The sequence below is a fragment of the Trypanosoma melophagium genome (genome assembly GCF_022059095.1).
Source record: "Trypanosoma melophagium isolate St. Kilda chromosome Unknown ctg22segment0, whole genome shotgun sequence".
Taxonomy (NCBI): Eukaryota; Euglenozoa; class Kinetoplastea; order Trypanosomatida; family Trypanosomatidae; genus Trypanosoma; species Trypanosoma melophagium.
Window position 1 is genome coordinate 34698 of NW_027125152.1, and position 21652 is coordinate 56349.

At 44.2% G+C, this 21652-nt stretch overlaps 13 protein-coding genes across 13 annotated transcripts; all 13 read right to left on the reverse strand.

Annotated features, from left to right (window-relative positions):
* Positions 1 to 34: 34 nt before the first annotated feature.
* On the reverse strand, positions 35 to 1069 carry LSM04_006503 (ATPase; the record flags this gene model as incomplete). Its single annotated transcript, XM_067334469.1, has 1 exon — positions 35 to 1069. The coding sequence occupies one exon, from the start codon at positions 1067 to 1069 to the stop codon at positions 35 to 37; it is 1035 nt and encodes a 344-aa protein (XP_067191773.1).
* A 547-nt stretch (positions 1070 to 1616) lies between these two features.
* LSM04_001421 (Glucose-methanol-choline oxidoreductase) lies at positions 1617 to 3278 on the reverse strand (the record flags this gene model as incomplete). Its single annotated transcript, XM_067334470.1, has 1 exon — positions 1617 to 3278. The coding sequence occupies one exon, from the start codon at positions 3276 to 3278 to the stop codon at positions 1617 to 1619; it is 1662 nt and encodes a 553-aa protein (XP_067191608.1).
* Positions 3279 to 3628: 350 nt separating this feature from the next.
* Positions 3629 to 4531, reverse strand: LSM04_005315 (uncharacterized protein; the record flags this gene model as incomplete). Its single annotated transcript, XM_067334472.1, has 1 exon — positions 3629 to 4531. One exon carries the CDS (start codon positions 4529 to 4531, stop codon positions 3629 to 3631), a length of 903 nt encoding a protein of 300 aa, XP_067191741.1.
* A 409-nt stretch (positions 4532 to 4940) lies between these two features.
* On the reverse strand, positions 4941 to 5339 carry LSM04_007726 (uncharacterized protein; the record flags this gene model as incomplete). The annotated part of the gene is made up of 1 exon (XM_067334473.1): positions 4941 to 5339. One exon carries the CDS (start codon positions 5337 to 5339, stop codon positions 4941 to 4943), a length of 399 nt encoding a protein of 132 aa, XP_067191801.1.
* A 759-nt stretch (positions 5340 to 6098) lies between these two features.
* On the reverse strand, positions 6099 to 7412 carry LSM04_006631 (Adenosylhomocysteinase-like; the record flags this gene model as incomplete). Its single annotated transcript, XM_067334474.1, has 1 exon — positions 6099 to 7412. One exon carries the CDS (start codon positions 7410 to 7412, stop codon positions 6099 to 6101), a length of 1314 nt encoding a protein of 437 aa, XP_067191777.1.
* Positions 7413 to 7853: 441 nt separating this feature from the next.
* Positions 7854 to 8297, reverse strand: LSM04_004703 (uncharacterized protein; the record flags this gene model as incomplete). The annotated part of the gene is made up of 1 exon (XM_067334475.1): positions 7854 to 8297. The coding sequence occupies one exon, from the start codon at positions 8295 to 8297 to the stop codon at positions 7854 to 7856; it is 444 nt and encodes a 147-aa protein (XP_067191722.1).
* Positions 8298 to 8703: 406 nt separating this feature from the next.
* Positions 8704 to 9555, reverse strand: LSM04_005292 (Mitochondrial glycoprotein; the record flags this gene model as incomplete). The annotated part of the gene is made up of 1 exon (XM_067334476.1): positions 8704 to 9555. One exon carries the CDS (start codon positions 9553 to 9555, stop codon positions 8704 to 8706), a length of 852 nt encoding a protein of 283 aa, XP_067191738.1.
* Positions 9556 to 9799: 244 nt separating this feature from the next.
* LSM04_006358 (WD40 repeat) lies at positions 9800 to 10828 on the reverse strand (the record flags this gene model as incomplete). Its single annotated transcript, XM_067334477.1, has 1 exon — positions 9800 to 10828. One exon carries the CDS (start codon positions 10826 to 10828, stop codon positions 9800 to 9802), a length of 1029 nt encoding a protein of 342 aa, XP_067191771.1.
* Positions 10829 to 11289: 461 nt separating this feature from the next.
* Positions 11290 to 13758, reverse strand: LSM04_000212 (uncharacterized protein; the record flags this gene model as incomplete). The annotated part of the gene is made up of 1 exon (XM_067334478.1): positions 11290 to 13758. The coding sequence occupies one exon, from the start codon at positions 13756 to 13758 to the stop codon at positions 11290 to 11292; it is 2469 nt and encodes an 822-aa protein (XP_067191571.1).
* A 315-nt stretch (positions 13759 to 14073) lies between these two features.
* LSM04_003173 (uncharacterized protein) lies at positions 14074 to 14630 on the reverse strand (the record flags this gene model as incomplete). The annotated part of the gene is made up of 2 exons (XM_067334479.1): positions 14074 to 14232; positions 14442 to 14630. 2 exons carry the CDS (start codon positions 14628 to 14630, stop codon positions 14074 to 14076), a joined length of 348 nt encoding a protein of 115 aa, XP_067191673.1.
* Positions 14631 to 15070: 440 nt separating this feature from the next.
* On the reverse strand, positions 15071 to 15754 carry LSM04_008135 (Snf7 family; the record flags this gene model as incomplete). Its single annotated transcript, XM_067334480.1, has 1 exon — positions 15071 to 15754. One exon carries the CDS (start codon positions 15752 to 15754, stop codon positions 15071 to 15073), a length of 684 nt encoding a protein of 227 aa, XP_067191815.1.
* Positions 15755 to 16391: 637 nt separating this feature from the next.
* LSM04_000248 (Aminoacyl-tRNA synthetase) lies at positions 16392 to 18263 on the reverse strand (the record flags this gene model as incomplete). Its single annotated transcript, XM_067334481.1, has 1 exon — positions 16392 to 18263. One exon carries the CDS (start codon positions 18261 to 18263, stop codon positions 16392 to 16394), a length of 1872 nt encoding a protein of 623 aa, XP_067191572.1.
* Positions 18264 to 18770: 507 nt separating this feature from the next.
* Positions 18771 to 21257, reverse strand: LSM04_007157 (uncharacterized protein; the record flags this gene model as incomplete). Its single annotated transcript, XM_067334483.1, has 1 exon — positions 18771 to 21257. The coding sequence occupies one exon, from the start codon at positions 21255 to 21257 to the stop codon at positions 18771 to 18773; it is 2487 nt and encodes an 828-aa protein (XP_067191787.1).
* Positions 21258 to 21652: the final 395 nt, after the last annotated feature.

Consider the following 21652-nt stretch of genomic DNA (forward strand, 5'->3'; position numbering starts at 1 on the left):
ATTTTTCTTTTTATCGAAACAAAGAAAATCCATTTCAGGATTCTGCCACAATAGTTATTCGGGCCAGCATGGATGCAAGCTGTAGAGGTGTTCCAACACCTTCCGCAACTCGCATCGTCGTTTCACCAATGATCCGGAGTACAGCTAATTGCTGCTGTTCGTTGCGAAACAACTTTGGATTCTGTCCTGCCCTAAAGAATGTAGATATAACATCTGATGCTGCGTAACCTCGACCCAGCAATCGTTGAAGCTCCTTGTGTGCTTCTGCCAAGTTTTTATTTTGCAGACAACTACTCATAATACTCTCCACAAGTAAAGGATGGGGTTGATCACAGACTTTAAAGACATTCTCCGCATTCACTACACCATAACCAGAACATGTCGCTTGCAGCGCATTTACTGCTGCCCTAAGGTCACCATCAGCTAAGTATAAAAGTGCCTCAAGTCCATCATCAGTGTATGTGACTTTTTCCTGTTGAATAATAAACGTTAAACGCTTTAAGATATCTGCATGAGAGAGTTTCTTAAAACGAACCACAGCACAACGTGACTGAATAGGTTCAATAATTTTATGACTGTTATTACAGGCAAAGGCAAATCGTGTTGTACTAGAATGAAGTTCCATAGTACGACGCAATGCTTGTTGGGCTGCTGGTGTCATGCTGTCTGCCTCATCAAGAATAACAATCTTGTGAAGATTTATCTTCTGCTGATTAGAATCGCTTACTTTCTGTGGGAGAGTTTTTTTAGTTTGTGCAAAGAGTTTAATTTTTTCTCTCACAACATCAAGACCACGGTCATCACTGGCGTTAAGTTCCAATACCGCTTCTTTTATTGCCGCACTTCCACCCGTCTGATCGCTTAGCAAACTTCTGGCAAGACAGAGCATGCTAGTTGTCTTACCTGTACCTGGTGGCCCACAAAGAAGAATATTTGGTAAATTCCCCTCACGGGCAATGACTTGTAATCGCGCCACGGCGTCCGCATTGCCAACAATGTCTGCTATCGACTGAGGACGATACTTCTCCACCCATGGCACCACCTGCGGCTGTTGTTGTTGCTGTGACATTTCCGAGCGTAAACACAGAAAAGCAGATGCAAAAAAAAGAAGAAAAGGGAAAACAAAAAACAAAAAAAAACAATTACAACTACTACGACTCTTCTTTGCCGCTTTTTGTTGTTGTTATTTCTTTTTTTTTTCCTTTTTCCTTTGCTTTCAGGGAGCCCAATAGGTAGTCGTCTCTGTAGAGATTGCAATCCTCCCCCGTCTTATCGAGCCCTCTTACACCCTTTGTTGTTGTTGTTGTGCTGGTCACCAATAATGCAGTAACCGCCAGCACTGGGAATAGTGCAGAAAAAACATGAGTTAAGAATGTGAGGGGGGTAAGTGAGAGATGAGGGAAAAAAAAAACCATATACAGTGCTCAGGACAAGAAACCAAGAAGAAAAACAAACAAAGAAGCAAATAAACACAAGAATAAATAAACACACACACACAGACAGAGGGAAAGAAGCATAGCATATGTGCAATAAGTGAAACAAAAACAAGGAGGAAAAAGGGAAACAAAAAAAAAATACAGCGCAGAGAACACCTTCTGCTCACCAACTTATATTCGCTATGATTGTAAAAATAACGCTACTCTTGATCCAATAGCGGCACCAATGACAGAACTGGCGCCGCACGTTGGGGTCGGCACAATACTGGCGTCTGCCACATGCACACCGTCCACACCCCGCACCCGCAACGCATTGTCCACTACTTCTCCAATGGCACAAGTTCCAAAAAGATCCCCGCCGCTCTCTGCATATTCTCCAAGGAACGCGGCGGTGTCGAGTCGGGTCTGTAATCCACGCGGTGGATGTCGCACGTGCACGCCAAGTGATGAAAAGGGCGATGTTGGGATGCCGTGAAGGTCGTGGTGGTGCATTGACATCGCCGCCGTGCAGAGTGAACCGACCCAACGTACACCCTCATCCATACATTGCACATCGTGTTGAGTAGAGAGCATTCCACTGGTAATACGAAGGGTATCATCTTTTTTGTTTTTTCCTTCTTTCTTTTCTTTTTCTTCTTTTGATGCCGTTATGTCTACAACTTCCCCTCGACTCTGTGGGTAGTGGTGGGTTACACGTACAGCAAAGCCATCAAAAGGAATCCAACCGCACCAACGCAGATTAGGAGTTGGAAAAAAGGTTAGAGACAAATCAGGCCACTTTAATGTCGGTGTTGAGCGCACAAATGCTCCACCTTCTGCCAATGATGCAAATATACCAGAACGTTCCTCTCCGTATTCCTTCCATTCACGCAGAAGATATCCCACATTGCCCCAACTTAAAGATTTACTGTGAAGGTTGGGGCTTTGTTTGATGCCAAATACAATAGTTGCAGAGCAGGACTGAATGAGGTTTTGTCCAACACCAGGAAGCTCAGCAACTTTCCCACCACTCCCCACCCCACTACGTTGTAGTAATGCTGGTGAGTCTAAAGAACCCAAACAAATAACAACTCGGGATGCAGAAAGATTTTGTACTTCGCGTCCTTGATTGTTAAGAATCTCTACCCCTCTAACTTGTTGTCCGTTAAAGAGAAGTCGATGAGCTGTTACACCTGACATTATCGTTAAATTGGGAAACAAATGTCGGTCCACCTCCAGAAGTGCATCAAATACATCAACGCGCACTCCTCTTGCGATATGTGACTGAAACGCCGAAAATCCATCGGCTACTCCATTATTAAAATCTACCGTCTCAGGTATTCCGAGTGCTTCACATGCCTCAAACCAGCGGATATTCAATTCTGAATTGATATTTGACCGTGGAGCGTCTGAAACGGCGAGGGGACCATTATCGCCGTGAAAATCCGAAGCACCACGTGAGTTCCGTTCTAGTTTGTTAAAGAAAGGTAATAATTGTTCAAAGGACCATGCAGGATCACCCCAGGCCTCATAGTCTGTGGCAGTACCACGAAGATATTTCATATCATTACACCAGCTGCTACCACCTAGTCCACGACCCCGTACATAAGTGAGGTGTCTACCACCAATGTTACCTTCAGGGACCCCATGGTAAGTACGAATAAACTCCCGTGTACTACGCAGTGATGGAATTATAGGTGTTAGCAACGGCACACGCATTGCCAAAGGCGGAGGCCGTCGAGTGCCCTTCTCAACAAGACACACTGTCGCATTTGGGTACTTCAGGGCAATGGAGCGGGCAGCTGCACAACCTGCTGCGCCTGCCCCAAGGACAAGAACATCAAAGATCCCCTTCGCCGACATCTGTCACCCCCTCTAACCCCTATAGTATTATTATTATTATTATTATTATTATTATTATTATTATTATTATTATAGTGATGAAAATAGGGAAAGGGAGGGAAGAAAACAATGCAAGAAAGGAAAAGAAACGAAAAAAAATAGCAGACACTGGAACTTAACCTCCCCTAACCTTCTTTTAGAAACATAGGCGTCTTCCATTTGCTTTTTTCTGTAGTATTAACTTTCGTTATACTCTTTGTTTGTTTGTTTTTCGGATATTCCTCCTCATTTGTTTTTTTTTTTTGCTTCATTCCTTCAATATAGTCTCTCTCTTTCTCTCTCTCCCCATACACACATATATATATGTCGCCTCACTTTGTCGCCACCTCCGCTTGTGCCTCTTGAAGCCGTTCCTTTGAGCGTTCGATGTCTGCAGGAAAAATCGGCAGAGTGACTGAGGTGGCGTAACTCTCATTTTCACGCAGTGCACGATGCACATCGCAGAGGCGAGAGGCGAGTCGCCGTCGTGCGGCCCGCACCTCTTCCATGTCTGCTTCCAACAACTTCACTTGCAGTTGTGTGCCCCGCTCAAATCGCTTCAAAAACGCCTCCGGTGGTGGCGGCATTCCCGGCTGGTGTGGGATCTCTTGTGTGCGGAGATCCTCCACCTGTTGGGCGGTGTACCGGTTAACATCATCCAGGCAATCGACGCAGTCTAACTTTGTTAATGCCTTTTTATGGCTTTTCTGCGCCGTTACAACACCAATGCCAAGCGCACGAATTGCCTGACGTGCCCCTACTGTGGCAACCACACACGTAAGAAGACCAACAGCAATACTACCAACAGGGTGTCGCCGCATCCACGCCCATTTTCCTCTGCCGATGGAAAGTCCTGCAAATCCACTTGCAACACCCACACCCAGTGTGAAATTCATTGTCATAAAGTCATAACGCCAACGTCCTCCCTCCTTCGCACGCACAGCTGCAGAAAGATATGAGTAGCGAAGCATACCATAACTTGTCGCAACCTTACCGGCAGCATTTTCATCAACAAGCACATATCCACCATGCACCTCAAGGGGCACAGACTTTCCAAAGTAGGTACTCATGTTCGGCACATTCCAGTACGTATAACGTTTGGGATTGAGGCCGGCAAGTCGCAGACACTCTTCGCCCAGTGTTCGATACCCAGACGAGGCGTCCTCATGGTAAAGTGATATGTGTGTGGCAAGTTGGTAGAACTGTGCCTTACTAAGGAGGTATAGACCATCCATTACTACTGCGGTTGTATCCCCCTGTACTATTATTATTATCATTTTTTAATATACACACAGAGTTAACAACAAAAAAGAAAAATAGATAAAAAAGGAATACAATATAATGTTATATACATACATAAATATATATACATTGGAAAGAAAGGGGAAATTCAAAAAAAGAGGGAAAAAGCAACAGAATAAGCATGTCTATAGTCACATGGGAATACACGGATTTACGTGAATATGTTTAAATATTTAGAGGCGCAGAGAGTCTCTCTCAAAGGTGATAAGACACGAAAACAAAAACAAAGAAAGAACCAACAACAACAACAACAACAAGAACAAAATCAAAACAACAACATATCTTCTTTTGCACTTGAAAGAGAAGTCATAATACATTTATAATAATGTATATTGTATAGAACTATTTTTTTGATGTGGTTTCAGATGTCTCACCATCCACGAATGCCTTGTGTGCATCCAAAAGAATTTGAATGTCCTCTATTAATCCACACACACGAGAAGCGATTGAGGCCCCAACAACGAGCATAGCCAAGAGTACTATACCAGAAATAGTTGGTTGTGCAATAGCTCCCAGCACAGCTCGCATAACTGAGACAAGTAATACATTATTTGGAAGATCACTTGACGCCTCTAGGAGCAAGACAGCACAAGAAGACAAGAATATTGAGAGCAGCAGTGCCACAACTAGAGCACCTACCGCTAGTCTAAAGAATCCACCACGTACGATAGTTACTGCGCCTGCAAATGTAACGAGTGCTACAAGCAACAGAACGAGGGACGGTAATAAAACATCCAGCATTCTCTACAAAATAATACTATATAACCACTAAGAACTGGTAATAGCAGAGTGGCATTAAAAATAAAAATAAAAAATAGACCATTTTTGAAATGAATGGAGAGAAAAAAGAGAGTAAAATAACAAAAAAAAAACAACAACAAAAATAAATTGAATATACACATATGTGCACGTGAGCTTGCAATATCATGCTTGCATCAATAGTGAATTGGACACTTTCATGTTCTAAACATGTATTTTCATCTTATTCATAATTCTTTTTCTTTTACACCTATATCAACATGTTCAGTCGTTAAATTTCTTTTTTTTTTTTCTTCTTTCATTTTCTTTTTTTTATTTTTTATTTTTTATTTTTTTTGTTATTCCTATTTTTTTCTTCCCGTGAAAAATTTTTTATATAATCTTAATCTCTTTCTGTTTCATGGTTTCACCCAATATATTTCACCACACAGACAGAGAGGAGAGGGGAGAGGAGTTATATCCCTCACACAACGCGACCTCGATGTGCAGGAGTGAGCGAGAGATAGCGTCTCCCCCATCCTCCGTTGTCCCCTTGAGTCTTGCTTGTGCGGGAGGAAGAAAATCACCACACAAAAACAAGAAAACAGAGAACCATATCAACAAGAAACGACAACGAAACGAAAATAATAATAAAATACGAGCCCTAAAATATTTCGCGTTGTATTTATGCATACTCACACACCTACACATACACACATGTATATATACATATATATAGGTGCAGAGATGCGATAATTTCTCCTAGTAGCGGTAGTGTTCTGGCTTGAAGGGACCGTCAACAGGGCAGTTGATGTATTCTGCCTGCTTTGATGTGAGCTTCGTGAGCTTCGCGCCAAGTTTGCTGAGATGGAGTGCGGCGACCTTCTCGTCCAGTTTCTTTGGCAGGAAGTACACCTGTGCCTTCTCTCCCCGCGGGTACTTTCCGTTATCCCGCTGCGTCCAGAGTTCAATCTGGGCCAGCACCTGATTGCAGAAGGAGTTGGACATCACGAAGGATGGGTGTCCGCTGGCGCAGCCGAGATTGACCAGACGGCCCTCAGCGAGAAGAATGATGTGGCGGCCATTGTGCATTGTGTAGCGGTCGACCTGCGGTTTGACCTCCACACATTCCTTTGCGTTTGCCTTCAGCCACGAGACTTGAATCTCCGTGTCGAAGTGGCCAATGTTGCACACAATGGCGTCATCCCGCATGCGGGGGAAGTGCTCAGAGGTGATGATATCATCATTGCCAGTGGTTGTAACAAAGATGTGGGCATCCGCGACGACATCCTCGATGAGCACCACTTGATATCCTTCCATTGCAGCCTGCAGTGCGTTAATGGGATCCACTTCTGTCACCACCACACGCGCCCCAAAGGCACGCAGGGCGGCGGAACAGCCTTTGCCCACATCGCCATAACCACACACACACGCCGTCTTACCGGCAATCATCACATCTGTGGCGCGTTTAATACCATCCACGAGAGACTCACGGCAGCCGTAGAGGTTGTCAAACTTGCTCTTCGTCACACTGTCGTTCACGTTAATGGCGGGAATGGGGAGTTGACCGCGTTGGAGACGCTTGTACAGATTCTTCACACCCGTTGTCGTCTCTTCAGAAATACCGTAGATCTTGTCAACGAGCTCTGGACGCTGATCAATGATGTAGTTGGTCAAATCACCACCATCATCGAGAATCATATTTGGGCAGCCATCACCGCTGAACCCCTTCACGGTCTGCTCAATGCACCACTGGTACTCCTCCTCTGTCTCGCCCTTCCACGCAAACACGGGAATGCCCTTCTTTGCAATAGCGGCAGCGGCATTATCTTGTGTGGAGAAGATATTGCATGAGCTCCAACGCACCTCCGCGCCGAGTTCGACGAGTGTCTCAATGAGCACTGCTGTCTGAACAGTCATGTGCAGACAGCCGGCAATCTTGGCGCCCTTAAGTGGCTTTGTGGGTCCGTACTCACGGCGGAGTTCCATGAGACCAGGCATCTCATTCTCTGCAATATCAATGGCCTTGCGTCCCCACTCAGCAAGGCTGATGTCACGAACCTTGTAGTCGGTCATAGTTTAATTGGATTGTATGTGTGTGTTTCTTTTTTTTAATTCGTTTGTGGTAATTCTTCGTTCTTTTTTCCCCCTTTATCTGCTTCTTTTTAAATATATGCTGCTGACGATTAGCTCGTTTCGCCGAAAACTGCTCTCCACGAGATGCAGCAGATAAAACAGAAGGAAAAAAAAAGAAATAAAAAATGGAGAGTGATATTCACAACAACTGGTAGACCATTAAATCAGGCAATGACGAAAGAACACAAGAAGAAGAAAAAAATAGAGTAGATAATATAATGAATTAACGTGAGACACACACACGCACACACAAAGGAAGAAAGAGAGAAAGATTTATACGTCCATAGACAAAAATAAAATGCAGGTATCAAATAATATATTCCCAAGAAGGAAATAAGTGCATAAAGTAAACACAGAAATAAAAAAAAACATGCTTATGTGTTACTTCTCTGCGAAACGCACGTACTCAGCATCTGCATCAGATCCTACAAACTCATCACGCATTCCACGCCGCAACATATCGGCGTAATCTACTGCAAGATTTACACAATTCATAAACGAGTCTTCCGGTTGTGCCCGCAACGACAATGCATGATGCGGCACTGAAGAAAGACGGAGGACAAAAGAAACATTTTGCGTGATGCTAAGAGAACTAGATACCTTATCCTCTCCACCATCGCTATCACTCATCTCAGAAGCTGTCTGAATGAAATCGTTCGGTGCTGTACGCTCAACAAGACCAAAGAGTTTCTGCTCACCAAACCACACTTCCACAAAAGGACCATTATTATTCTTGAAGATTGGCTCTTTACTCGCCTCTACAAACTCACTAGCAACACGATGTGCGACATCATCCTCAGCCACTATGCCAATGGCGGCAAACATGTTGCTATTTGTTGCTAGAGCTCTTATTATATAATAAGTATTATTATTCCGTTTCCGTCTTGTGGGAAGAAAAGAAAAGAAATGGAAAAAAAGAACAAGAACCCAAGAACAAAAATAAGGATGAAATACTGCTATTGCTCCTGCTACTGCTGCTACTGATGACGATGTTTAGTGGCAACGACAGAAGCTCAGCGAAAATACACCAAGGTAAGAGAAAAAAAAAAACCTTTGAAATCAGATACTCAAAATAATATGCATAAAAAGAAAAAAAACTTCTGAGCGGATGGTAAACGCCGTAATATGTATGTATATATCCCGAATAACACCTGCAAAAATCACCAAGCCAGAAAAAAAATAAAATAAAATAAAACAGAAAAAAAAAATACAAATACAAATACAAATAACGCTACGCAAAGCGACCTTCCAACCATTCCTCTAATGGTTTACTAAGCTCTTCCTTTTCCTCTAACGTTAAAAAGTCCTCCTCGGGTCCACGCTGATCTGAGGGTATAAGTTGTTCCAACATTCCCAAATTCCACCGCACAAACGCCACGTGCTCAAGAAAGTATACCCATTGTGCCGCCCAACGCATCCAGTCGAGTGTAATACCGTGATCTTGCATAACATCATACAATTCATTTTGCATATCAAGTTCAAGATGCCAAAGACAAGGACCATCATAATAAAGATTTTGTCGTACCCAAATGGCATCATCTGTGGTTGATAATAGTAAATCATTACTCTCTTCCTTGTAAGCGCGGACGTTTCGCATATGCATGCCACCCTCATTAGCCGCCATTGAAAAGTGCACAATGACTCCATTTCGTACCACCATTACTTCTACTGGAAACCAATCTACAAAGTACAATAAATCATTAATTTTTGGTGGATTTGCTATCTCAATTGGACTGTACGCTACTATTCGTCCTAAACGCTCCTTTTCATCCGCCGCCCGCGTAAATACGACAATGTTTCCAGCCTCATCGTGTCGCACTGACCATCCATCCATTGGCGGTGGTGGTCTTGTGGTCCCTTCACGCCGCATCTCATCTGCGAGATCTTTGTAAAGTGGGCGGAAGAGTTTGAATGCGCCTGGGCCGTACTTCTCTTCCATTGCCCGCGCCCACAATGTTGTCTCATCCTCCACAACACCACTCGAGAATCTACGGTGGGTCAAACCCACAAACACCAATGATGCCGTGACCCTAAACTTTGAATGTGGATGCTGTAAGAGGAAAGAAGGACCTCTCCGCCACATTACACACACAACTTCTGGATTAGTAAAAATATATCCTTTATAATGATAATAGTAAGAAAAAAGAGAAAAGAAAAGAAATTAGTTGGTTACTCAACAAGAAAAAGAAAAAGAAGGTACGCTAATTTTACGCTTATTTCCCAGAAAATAATGGAAATACAGTCATAGAGAGATAAAATTTCATAACCATGTAAAAAAAAAAAACTTTAGTGTCGCTTATAAAACTTAAGCCTCTGTAGGGTCAATTTCAGATGGATTCTGGTGTCCAAATTGGTTTCGCACCAGGTGACGCGTCATAATTCTCATCAAAGCGGTGAAGCTTCACGAGACCGTCAAAAGCTCCACTAGCAAACCCACGACCATCAGGGAAGAATGCCACAGAATTAATTGTACCAAAGTGGCAACGTACCTGACCGAGTTGCTTCTCATGTACCTTATGATAAAACTTCACTTCAAAGGTAGTCTGACCACCTTGTGTAGTCACATCCTGCGCATCCATACCTCCTCCTAGAATGATATGATCACCACATGGTGAAATAGAAGCATCGTTTACAGGCACATCACTTGTGTATGTCTGAATGAGCGACATATCACGGGAATCTAGCAGACGGGCTGTCTTGTCCTTAGAGGCGGTAATAAGAGTGTAGTAATTAGGGTCAAAACTGATGCGATTGATGGTATCCTCATGTGGCTGCTGTGTACGAACTGTGCGCATCGTTTCAACATCAAGAATTGCCACAGACCCGTCTGCCATGGAGTAGTAAATTGTGTCGTTTGTTGGTCCCCAGACAGCGAATGTGATATCGTCACATTCCGAAATAAACTCCGCACAGGGGTTAAAGGTTGTCTTAACAGGCTTTACCAAGTAGTCATCCTTTGGAACAGCGAAAGGTAAGTTGTAAAGCTGCACTGCTGCCTTCTCACCCATTTTTCGTGAAGTGCTTACCAAGAATTTACTGTCATCATGTGCAAAAGCCACAGACTTGGCAGGGCTCTTGAGCATGATATTAGCCAATTCCTCTCCACTTTCCACGCACCAAAGTTTAGCTTTAAAGTCCATACCACCCGTTACAAGAAGTGTGGAGTAATTGTTCATATCACATGCAGAGATAGCACTGTGGCCGTTGTACACACCAAGACGTTCACCTGTCTTTGTATACCATACACTCACATTAGGTTCCTTTGCCGTGGAGAAGAGCAAGTCACCCTCGCGGTTAAACTTAATCATAGTCACGGGCTTCATATGCCCGTGCAGAGCTACGCCTTGGATGTTCATTTTTCTTTCACTTGGTGAACTTTTTCTCTTCTTTACTTTTCCTTTGTTTTTGTTTTGTTTTGTTTTTTCCTTTTCTTTTACTCCTTTGTATCCCTTACTCCTTCTTCTCGTCTCTTCGTTTACTTATTGGTTTCCTGCGTGGTTTGCCTGATCCCGCCTCTACAGAAGAATTAAAAAAAAACACAAGGAAAACAAATAAAAACCAATATATATATATCCCATAATGAGAGAGAAATAGTAATAATAACAAAATAATTTTTCTATTTGCTCATACCTTTTTCTCCCCTAACCCATATTATTTTTCTTCCTGTAGGGAATGATTTTAAAAAAAGTACAAAGACTCCAAATCAACAGATAGATAGATGGAGAGAGAGAGAGAGAGAGACCGTACAATCATATCATCTGGGTACTCTTCAGTCAATATTATCCTTTGCGCTTCGTAGCATACGCAGAGATGCATTTCACCAGCCGAGACCATTTAGACGGTCCTTTACTTCACGCAGGTAATCCTGCACGGGTCGACTGGAGCCGTTGTTACCAGATGCGAGAGAAACTTTTGCAGTTGCAGTACTCCCTTTTGCACTTGGTCGATCCATTTGCTCGTGAATACGCTTCATTCCGGTATAAATGAGTTGTGCAAGCTGCTCCGTAATAGCACCCTCAGGATCTCGCAGTTTCTGATTTTCTGCAGAAAGTCCTTCACGCAGTTCACCACGAAGTCGTTCCTGTTCTCTTCGCTGTTCTGCCAGTACCTCGTGAATACGAGTAGACAGTTCCTCTTTAAGAGAGTTCAACTGTTCACGTGTAGCCTGATAATTACGCTCCACCATCTCCGTTACTGCAGTTTCGTGGGATTCCACTCGCACAACGAGAGATTCAAGAAATTTCTCCTCCTTCTCCCTCCATTCGGAGAATTCAAACTCACCCGTGGTGAGGGGTTCTACCATCATCTTCTCAAAGGCACTACTACAATTAATACTGATAGAAGGACTCTCCACGCGATCCGTACCAGGTTCGCCAGATACTGCCAATGAAGTATCCACCACGGCAGTATCCTGCTTTTCCCCTGCAACTTTCAATGGTGGAGGTGGTGGTGATGCTGACGGCTCTTTCTGCTCTTGTTCTTCTTGTTCTTGTTCTTTTGTTGTTGTTGTTGTTGTTGTTGTTGGTGGTGGTGGTGGTGGTGGTACAACTCCAAGGGAAGCAAGGGGTATTGGGACGAAGAGCGGAACACTGCACCACTGCTGTCCATTGATTGAAGAAGAAAAAAGTTGGGGGAAAAAAGACATTCCACCTGGTAACTGTTGGAACTGAAGTTCTTGTTGTTGTTGGTGTTGTAGTGGTGGTGGTAGTGGTGACGGTTGCTGATGACGGTTATGGTGATGTTGGTGTTGTTGTTTCTGTTGTTGTGGTTGATTGTAAATAGGAGGACGATCCAATGAGCCTTGACCATCATTACGACTACTGTGGCGGTCTAAAGCCTCGGGGGAAACACTAACAGTACTGCGGTGTACCGAAGCACTTTCCCTCCCCGGTGAAGGATGGTTCTCTGAATGGCCTATTGGGAAAAAACTAACTTCCATATGATCACTGTTGATCTCTAGTGCTGCAGCAGGAGTTGTGATATGTGACTTGGAATTCTTTTCTTCTTCAACTTGCGGTGTAGTTAGAGATACTTCTGGAGGTGCAGCTACTGGTTGCCCTGTCCCTGTTACCGCAAGTGTGCTTGACGAAGATGCCTTCTTGCTCTGTAGTGGTAACTTCCCTCGCTTTAATGGTATTACCTTGGCCATATTGGGTTCACTATTTCTGCTATTGGCAGCATTAGTTGCAGTTGAAACTGTAACAGTAGTGACGTGGGTAGAACCACCAGCAGTGGTATTCGTATTATCATGTCGGTGTCCTTTAATGCGTGTCAAGAGGAGTTGTTGTTCACACGTTTGCAGACATGTGAATCCCTCAACAACCGCGTATGCCACATGAGAGTCTATTAAATTCTTTGATAAATCAAATGTCTCAATGGCACTACCCTGTAGTGCACCATCCTGCAAAAACTCTGTTAATCCTGCAGTTGTCACAACATTACGACTCATGTCCACCACACGAAGTGAAACATCATGGGCAATAGCGAGAGCAATCCGCTTAAGTGTCACATCACCCAAACGATTGCCGGAGAGATCGAGTGCCTCCAACGCTCTAGAAGAGGCTCCATCACCTCCAACACCAGCACTACCACCATCTCGCAAAGAAGCACGCCACACGGCCGTCTGTTCTCTGCTGCGATTCAGTAGAATAAGTGAATGAATACCACGGGCACTGCGGTCTGTGAGTTCACACTCTGAGAACTGCGCCTCCTTCAGTGCACGGAAAGAACAAGGCACAGTTGTTAGTCGAGTGAAGAGTGCGTCGGTAAGTGAGGAACGACTGAGTTTCAACACCCGTAACACATCACAATGCGGTAATTGCTCAAACAGTCGTCCGGTGGTTTCCGGCATCCCCCGCAGCGGCAACCCACATAACTCCACACGAACTAAATACCGCACATTCGCCGAACATGCCACACGCACACCGTCTAGCAAACTACGCAACACCGCACGATTCTGTGGGGAAACAATAATATCCTCCTCACGGCGACGCGGCAACAACACTTCGTGCGACAGTGTACGTCGTGATTGTCTCGGAGGGTGGTGACCGCCTTTGTTCACACCGTAACGCAAGACAAATGCCTTCAGTTGGGCCCCACGCGCAAGTCCGATGTGTCGCTGGGAACTTCGCTGAAGTGCCAAAGCAAAGAGACGCACCGCAGCCGCCGGTGCGAAATCCAAGTCCGTCACGACTTCGCATGCACCAGCGTGTTCGATAAAGCCATAATATGGCTCGACACGTCGCTGTGAGCAGAGCGTCAAGTACTCGTGGACAACAGGAAGCATAAAAACAACTTTACAACTCCCTCGTCTTACTACGTGTATAAATGTATGTCTTATCTATGTTTTTATAAGTCTCTAATATGCTGCTTATATTTCAATATTGCACGGCGCCTTCGCTAGTGCTAAGCACACGTTTAAAGACAAAAAAAAAGAAAAAAAAGAGATTAGGTATAAAAGTAAGTGGGCAATGAACACACAGGCACCCCAAGCACAGCACCAGAGAGAGTTGGGTAGGAGAGTGGGGGTGTGCCACTGCAGGAGAATCACAATAACACCACCACCACCACCACCATCATTATCAGCAAAGAGGGAGGGAAATTAATGGGAAGGTGGGAGAGGGGAAGAGAGCACCGGAGATCTCGTGGCCTTTCCATCACGCGCAAAGATGAGGTTCTTTACCCATGTTCCTTTGTGGGCCACTGCAGCAGTGAGGGCATCTCGCGAGCCTTTAACATCACGGTAGACGATGGCAAATGACTGTCCCCGTGTCCGATGGCGCCGCTGCTCCTTTAGTGCATATTGAGAGCAGTATGCATTTTGTTAGGTGTTATCGTTGTTTTTTTTCCCCTTTTTCTTAAAATTGTTGCCTCTTTGTTTTGAGAGAGCGTGTGTGAAAAGCAATAAAGAAAAGAGTGGACATTATAGAACTCTAGAGAGTGATAATATTTGGTTCAAAGAAGATACACGAACGCAAGTTGTATATTCTTCATGAATTGCACTGTAGAGATATTGTCGGCAGTAGTATTGTCCTGACTAACAAAATCAAGGAGGGATTGCAATGGCCAAGTAAATACGAAGAAAAACACAACAAAAATACGAAATTGTATTCTCGGAACAGATATCAGAATAAAATCGTGTAATATTGTTTTACACATGCACAGAATTTCTTTTCCTTTTTTTTCTTTTCTATTTTTGCTCGCGGGCTATGAAATTCCGTTCTTCATCTTTCTTTTATCTTTCTTTACAACATTTCTTTCCTAGAGTTACATTTTTCTATCTCCCTTTCTTTTTGCTTCTTTCTCATCCAACTATGAACACATTAATGTTACCCCATGTCATACCCCTCGTTTTCCCTCCTACATTTTTGTATTTATTTACAGAGCAGTATGCACAAGAAAAAGCACACTTCCGAAAAACTATAGGCGCGGCTAAGTTTCGCATGTGGTAGTGTGAAAAAAAAAGAGATTGTGCGGCATGAGATGTGTGTTTGTTTGCATGTATGTGTGAGGGAGAGAGAGAGACAGACCGATGGACCGAGATAAAAACAAGAAACAACAACAAAAAAAACACAGAGAATTATAAAGACTCTGTGAACTTATGATTGAAGTTCTGCCTCAAGTGCCCGTAGTGCCTCTTCATCTTCGTCCACCTCTTCCTCCTCCTGTTTCTTTGTCTTCTGGGGCAAATCACCCGTTGGTACGTGCGGCATTGTGGGCAGTGCGACAGTTTCGTGTACTTTTGTATCCTCCAATTCTGCCATAAGTTCTCCCATAAGATCCTCCTCGTCGAGTACTTGGTTATCAAGCGGCTGCCGCAGAGCCTCTGCGACGGCGTTGGCTTTATCCATCTCCTCCAGAAGCTCCTCCATGTTCTCCTCTACACGATCCGCGTTCATCTTCTTATTGCTCTGTTTAAGCTCCTCCTTAGCGCGTTGCTGTGCCTCCAACACCTCATTGTTCATATTCTGATTCTGTATAGTGAACTTCAGCGTCTCAAGATTCTGCTTCTGTGCGCTGATGCTCATCAACTGCTCTTCATACAACTTCTTACGCTTCATACACTGCAGCGCCGCCTGTGTATTCTTTTTTGCATGGTACTGCTTTGCCCGCTCAAGTTCTGCTTCCATCTTCTTCTCCAGCACAGCCTCACGCTTCTCCAGTAACTCAACGGCGGAGTCCAGTTTCTCTAGACTGTGTGTAACAGAACCGGTGCCGGTGGGTCGCCCACTCTCGCGTGGCTTCGCCTGTTTGTCGCCCTTCCCAAAGAGGCGGCTAAACATCTTGTGTCGTCGGTGTTTATGTTCGTATATATATATATATATATATATAAATATGTGTGTGTATGGGTGGGAGGTGGATGGGACAAAAAGAGATAGCGAGAGCGGTAGATTGATCGCACGTATATATATAGATATATATATTATATTATATTATATTATATATATGTATATATATTGCTATCGATGTGGGTTGATTTCCGTTCCCTTCCTTCTTCTCCGAAGAGTGTGCAAAATAAAGGAAAAGAAAAAACATTCAAGGAGGATTAAAAAATAAATAAATAAACAGAAAATAAAAAAAAGAGGAAATAACAGTTGCTCATCTCATTGATGTGGTAACAACAACAACAAAAACAACAACAACAACAACAACAACAAAAACCGGAAAATTAATAGAGGCAAGAGAGAAAAGATACACAAGTAATGCTCTCATAGCAGCACATTTTCCTCTTTTCGTTCGCACAATCCCCTCCCTCTTTCTCCCCTCGTTATTTAATTCCTTCACCTCCTTATTACGCTGTCCCAATGTCACAAAACAAGGAACAAAATATAAAACGCGAACAAACACAACAGAAATCAGAAAAAAAGATGAAAAAGAAAATACGCGTACGGTGCCATTCTACCCTTAACGTCACTGTACTCACGCAGCGAGCTGTGCTGGGAACTCCGCCTCCACACTCGCCCACTCACGCGGCTGCATTGGATGACACAATGCAACAACCACCTCCGCCACCTTCGACTCTGGAATACGTACCTGTCGTGCGGAGTCGCGCTCTCGCAGGGTAACACAGCCATCACCTTCCAAATCACATGTAATGCAGAAGGGAATGCCGAGTTCATCCACGCGAGCGTATTTCTTTCCAATGGACGCGCCGCTATCATCCGTGCGGGTTGATATTCCGCTCATCAGTAACTGTCCACGTATCGTCTCTGCTGTACGCATTAACTCAGGCTTCATGAGGAGCGGGAATACCGCCGCCTTCTGTGGGGCAATCAAGGGTCGTAGACTGAATACCGCGCGTTTCTCGTTTTTGGCGCTATCATCACGGCGGACCCAGTAGCTCTGCTCTAACAATGCGTAGAGGATACGTCCAACACCAAAGGAAGGTTCAATAACACTTGGAACATAATTACGACCCGTTACCTTTACGTCTTTATAATCAAACTGTACCATTGCTGTTGTAACTTTTGCTGTAAACCCACTTGACGTTGTAATTGTTACTTCACCTGCCTCAGTTAGTTTTTCATTAAGCTCCACACAAGTCGTCTCTGGAGCAGTGTTTAAGTACTCCATCACTTCACCAGCATTCTTTCCAAATGTTTTACCAATAGCCCCCTTTTGTAGTTTACGCTGCAATTGACGTTCAATCCGTGGTTCCGCAAACTCCTCACGTGTGCAGAGTTCCTTTTTAGTAGCGGCACTGTGTTGTGTGAGATCGTACGCCGATCGATCAGCGATACCAACGCACTCTACCCATCCATATGACGTAAGTAATTCCGCATCCCAGCAATCCTGGGCATAGTGTGCCATCTCATCCCGCTGATGCTGGCGGAAACGAACGAAACGCACTCCAACAGCATCAAGGAAAAGTACCGTACGAGCAATAAAGTAACCGAGAGTTTCATTATCAACAATTTTTTTCCCGACTGCTTCACCAACTGTTAGACGAACAGGCTCTGCATTCGCTTCCTGTAATTCACGAGACCATGCCCAGAACTCCACATCCTTGATCTTGTCAAATTTTTCGTGATTCTTTTCATTCGGGTTAACGAAATGTTCAATCTCTGCCAATGTAAATTCTCGCACACGAATAAGATTTGCACGAGGGGCAATTTCATTACGAAAGGCTGTACCAATGCAAGCACCAGCAAATGGCATTCGTTGGGCGTTACCAGAGTCTAACAGACGCTTAAAGTTCAGAATAATACCCTGTGCGAGCTCTGGTCGCATATATCCAACACGGTCTCCTTCAGGACCAATGTTCGTAGAAAACATCAGATTAAATGGAAATGGGTCGCTGAATGGATTTCCCTTTGGTGATTTAATTTGATAACGTTCTATGGTTGCTTTTATTTCTGCTGGTGCCATACCCGCAGCTCTGTGAAGAAGCGTCTGCATCTCCTGTACCATAGTTTCTGGGAGGGTCTTATCCTGCAGTTGTGTCTCACCGTATTCCTCGAGAAACTTATCTGCGCGAATGCACTCACCCGTTACGGTGTCCCGCACCATAACATCATTAAACCGCACAACGTGGCCAGAGGCTTTAAACACCTCCTCTGGTGTTAAACACGTTGTGTCCACTTCACACATTCCCTCCTCAAGTACAAAGTGCTGGCGCCAGTATGTGAGCAAATTGCTCTTCATCGCACAGAGCGGCGGGCCCAAGTCATACAAACCCGCAGATCCGCCATAGGGATCGAACGCGAGTCCAAAGAAAAAGCGGCGGCGGCAGGTGTCCTCAAACTCACCCCGCACGAGATTCTCGAGCTTGGAGGGAAGCGCTGTGGTCATTGATCGTCTGGGTATAAACTTCGTTTTGGTTGAAACAGTAATAGCAGCTTACTCCCGTTATAAACAAACAAATAGATAAAGAGAGAAATAAAAATTAAAATTAAAAAAGTTCTTTTTTGTTTTTTGTTTTTTGTTTGTGTGCTCTTTATTACGCCATGCGTGATTGTGAGGTGTCAGAAGTAATAAGAACATCAAAAAGCAAGAAACGAAAAAAAAAAAACAGATACAACAAGAAATAACAACAGTAAGAGATATGGATGTAATACGAAAATCCTCAATTATAAACAAAGAAATACCTCCACCACCAATAAAGAAAGAAAAATGTAAAAATTAAAGGTACTCATCCCCAACGTTCCATTCGTTTTATTTTTGTTTTTGTTATTGTTGTTCTTGTGGTCTTTCAGATCCCTTCATACCATCGGAATAGACATTGGATCCCATACTTAGACACATACACACACACGTATATATATATATATATATATATATATATATATATATATATACTCATAACGCCAGTACCCAAGCGCCGTCGGGGTAAAAAGCAATCAACGGAATTCGATCCCCCATAACATACCGCAAGGGATGCTGCGTAAAGTCTACCATTGAGTTATTCGCTTCTTTTAGTGACGAACTAATCGTTCCACTGTCTAATAATAGTGCTGAACGCTGCTCTGCTTCACGTCTTACTCGACAAAGTGAGAGGACACACTCTGTCTCCATCTTCCCATCCGGTTGCTTGTAGAGCCTAGTGCATTCTCCTGATGCATCTGCTACGAAAAATGAGTCTCCATCATTTTCAGGAACAACACTAGTAGTAGTAGTAGTAGTAGTAGTAGTAGTAGTAGTAGTAGTAGTAGTAGTAGTAGTAGTAGTAGTAGAATTAGTATTAGAATTAGAATCAGTAGTCTGCACACGATTGATAAGCAACGGTGGTGAGGATAACGTACCAATCGGTTCTCTGTCAGTAATGCCAACAAGAGCACCATTCGCCAAACCTGCTGTCACAACACGATGATGAAGTTGCAGAGAGCAAACAACATCGTCCAATGCCACTAACAACTTTGTGCTAAATTCCGGTCCATGATAGCACGCCACACTTGTTCCATGTGCAACCACCACCATTGTACGACCACTGCGTGTAGTACTAATAGCAATGGGTGGTGCTCTGAGAAAAGTAGGGAATGGCGCCACACCTCTTGCCTCAATGTAGTGCACCACCTGCAGTGTCACTCTACCGAATCGTGTATCACCTGTGGGTTGCAGCACCACAACAGAAGTGCAGCGTCCTATTGCGAAGAGAAATGTCTCAGCAACAGAGGCACCGTTAGAGCTCCAGCGCACTTCAACAAATTCAAGTTCCCGTTTCAGTAATGTTGCCCCACATACCTCTGCGGCGACGGTAGGACAACCACCACTCCAAGTCGTATTAGCAGCATTCGCAGTGACATCATCATCTGCTGCTGCTGCGGCAGTAACACTACGTGGCAGAACAGAGGAAACCAAGTATCGCCCTCGAATAAAAGTACAGAATCCCAATGTATTGTTTTCTGTACGATGTAGTGGAATAGGTAACCAGTCCATTGATACCACCGTGTGCTTCCCCACATACACGCTGTACATACGTTTTGGCAAAACGTCACCTTTGAATGGCGAGGTCGGAGAGGTAAAAGGATCTTCCGGTGCAGAAGCAACCCTCTCCTTTGATTCTGAGGAAAGAGTAAGTTGCCAAATATCGAGTCGTGTAAAGTAATCCTCCTCGCAGAGGACAGAAAACCAAAGACCAACCTCAGGCATTGTAGGTATGATGCGTACACAAATAAGACTACTACAGGATGTAAGACCCACAATTCCTTGTAGTGTTCGACAGCATGTATTTGGGCTGAGAGTAATTTCCTTGACATCATTAGGGTCAAAAACACAAAGTGGCTCACGAATAACTGATGATGGACTTTCTGCTATGCATTTCGTTCCAGGTTGAATATAGTGAAAAAAACGTGCCACTGCACCACTGGTAATACGTTCCCACTTCAACCGTTGTGTCTGAATCTCTTCAATTGTCACAGAGTTCCCTGAAATTTCCCTCTTCTTTACTCCATTTTCTCTTCTCGACTCCGATGCTTCAACTACCAAACCCGGAACGTTTGGTACTGGTGATCTATTGTTTGGTGTTCCTCTTGTTGGAGTTATGGCTGGAGCTGTTGTCAACACAGAAGCTTGTGGCACTTCTTTACTTGCTTCGGATAATATTTCCATCATCACTGGTTCCTCTGATAACACTTTTGTCGTTGTTGGTGTGGGTGTGGGTGTAGGTGTAGGTGTTGCAGGGGGTTTTATCACAACACTACTTCTATTGTCTACCACCGTGCTGTCATGAACTCTCGGTCTCTTTAAACCCAATACCACAGCCTCCTCTTCTTCTCCTTTTTCTTTTTCTTTTTCTTCCTTTTCTTCTCCTTCTTGTTGTGGGCTGCTTGCTCCACTGCATGTATTACGCCGTCTTCCGTCCTTTGGCGGCCGCCCACGTGGTGCCTTTCCCTTTTCCTTTTCGTTTCCATTTGTCTTTCCCATTCTTGTTGTTCCTGTTACTCGTGTTGTTCTTTTTGTTCTGGCGACGACAACATCAACGGACTTTGCGAATCGCCGGTCAAGCACCTCCGGCCTGCGCTCCGCCTCCACTTCGTCCATGTCCACTTCGTGTCTGGGCGGCAGCGGGGCGGGGCCGACAAAACACAACGGGTGTTGGGCGAAACACAAACGCCGCCGCCGGTCAACGCAGACAACAGCACCAACAGCACTGCGGGCTGCGGCCACACGGCAGACATTACACACATCCACACCGCCAGCGTACTCACTGTGAAAGACGGCGAAGGTGATAATGCGATCGCAGCCATCGCACTGGACGTACTTCACATCGGCCCCAAGCGTGGGGCGGGGCCCGGGGTAGTGGGCATTGAGAGCCTCGTACTGTTCAAAGAGAGCGTGGCCGGCCATCCCCAACCCACTGCTCCTCACGTCCACACACTTTACATATGATTCACAGATATGGGGGCAAGTTAGTTACAAAAGGAAAAAGAAAAAAGAAAAAAAAAGAAGTGGGAAAATATAAGGGGAAGAAAAAATAAAACTAAAAACAGCAATCCACATAATTGTAACGGTATTAAGAAAGTATGAATAATATTCATAGTATAGACTAGTTGCATGGAAAGGGGGGATGGGATTGGAATTAGGATCGAGATTGGGGGAGACAATAAAAAGAAATGAAACACGAAAAAAAAAAAACAAGAAGGAAAAAAAAAAACAAGAAGGAAAAAAAAAAAAGACCGATAAATAGAGTCATGTATATATACGCGTACTTGTACTCAGAATTCCCTTTTTTGCCACACCAA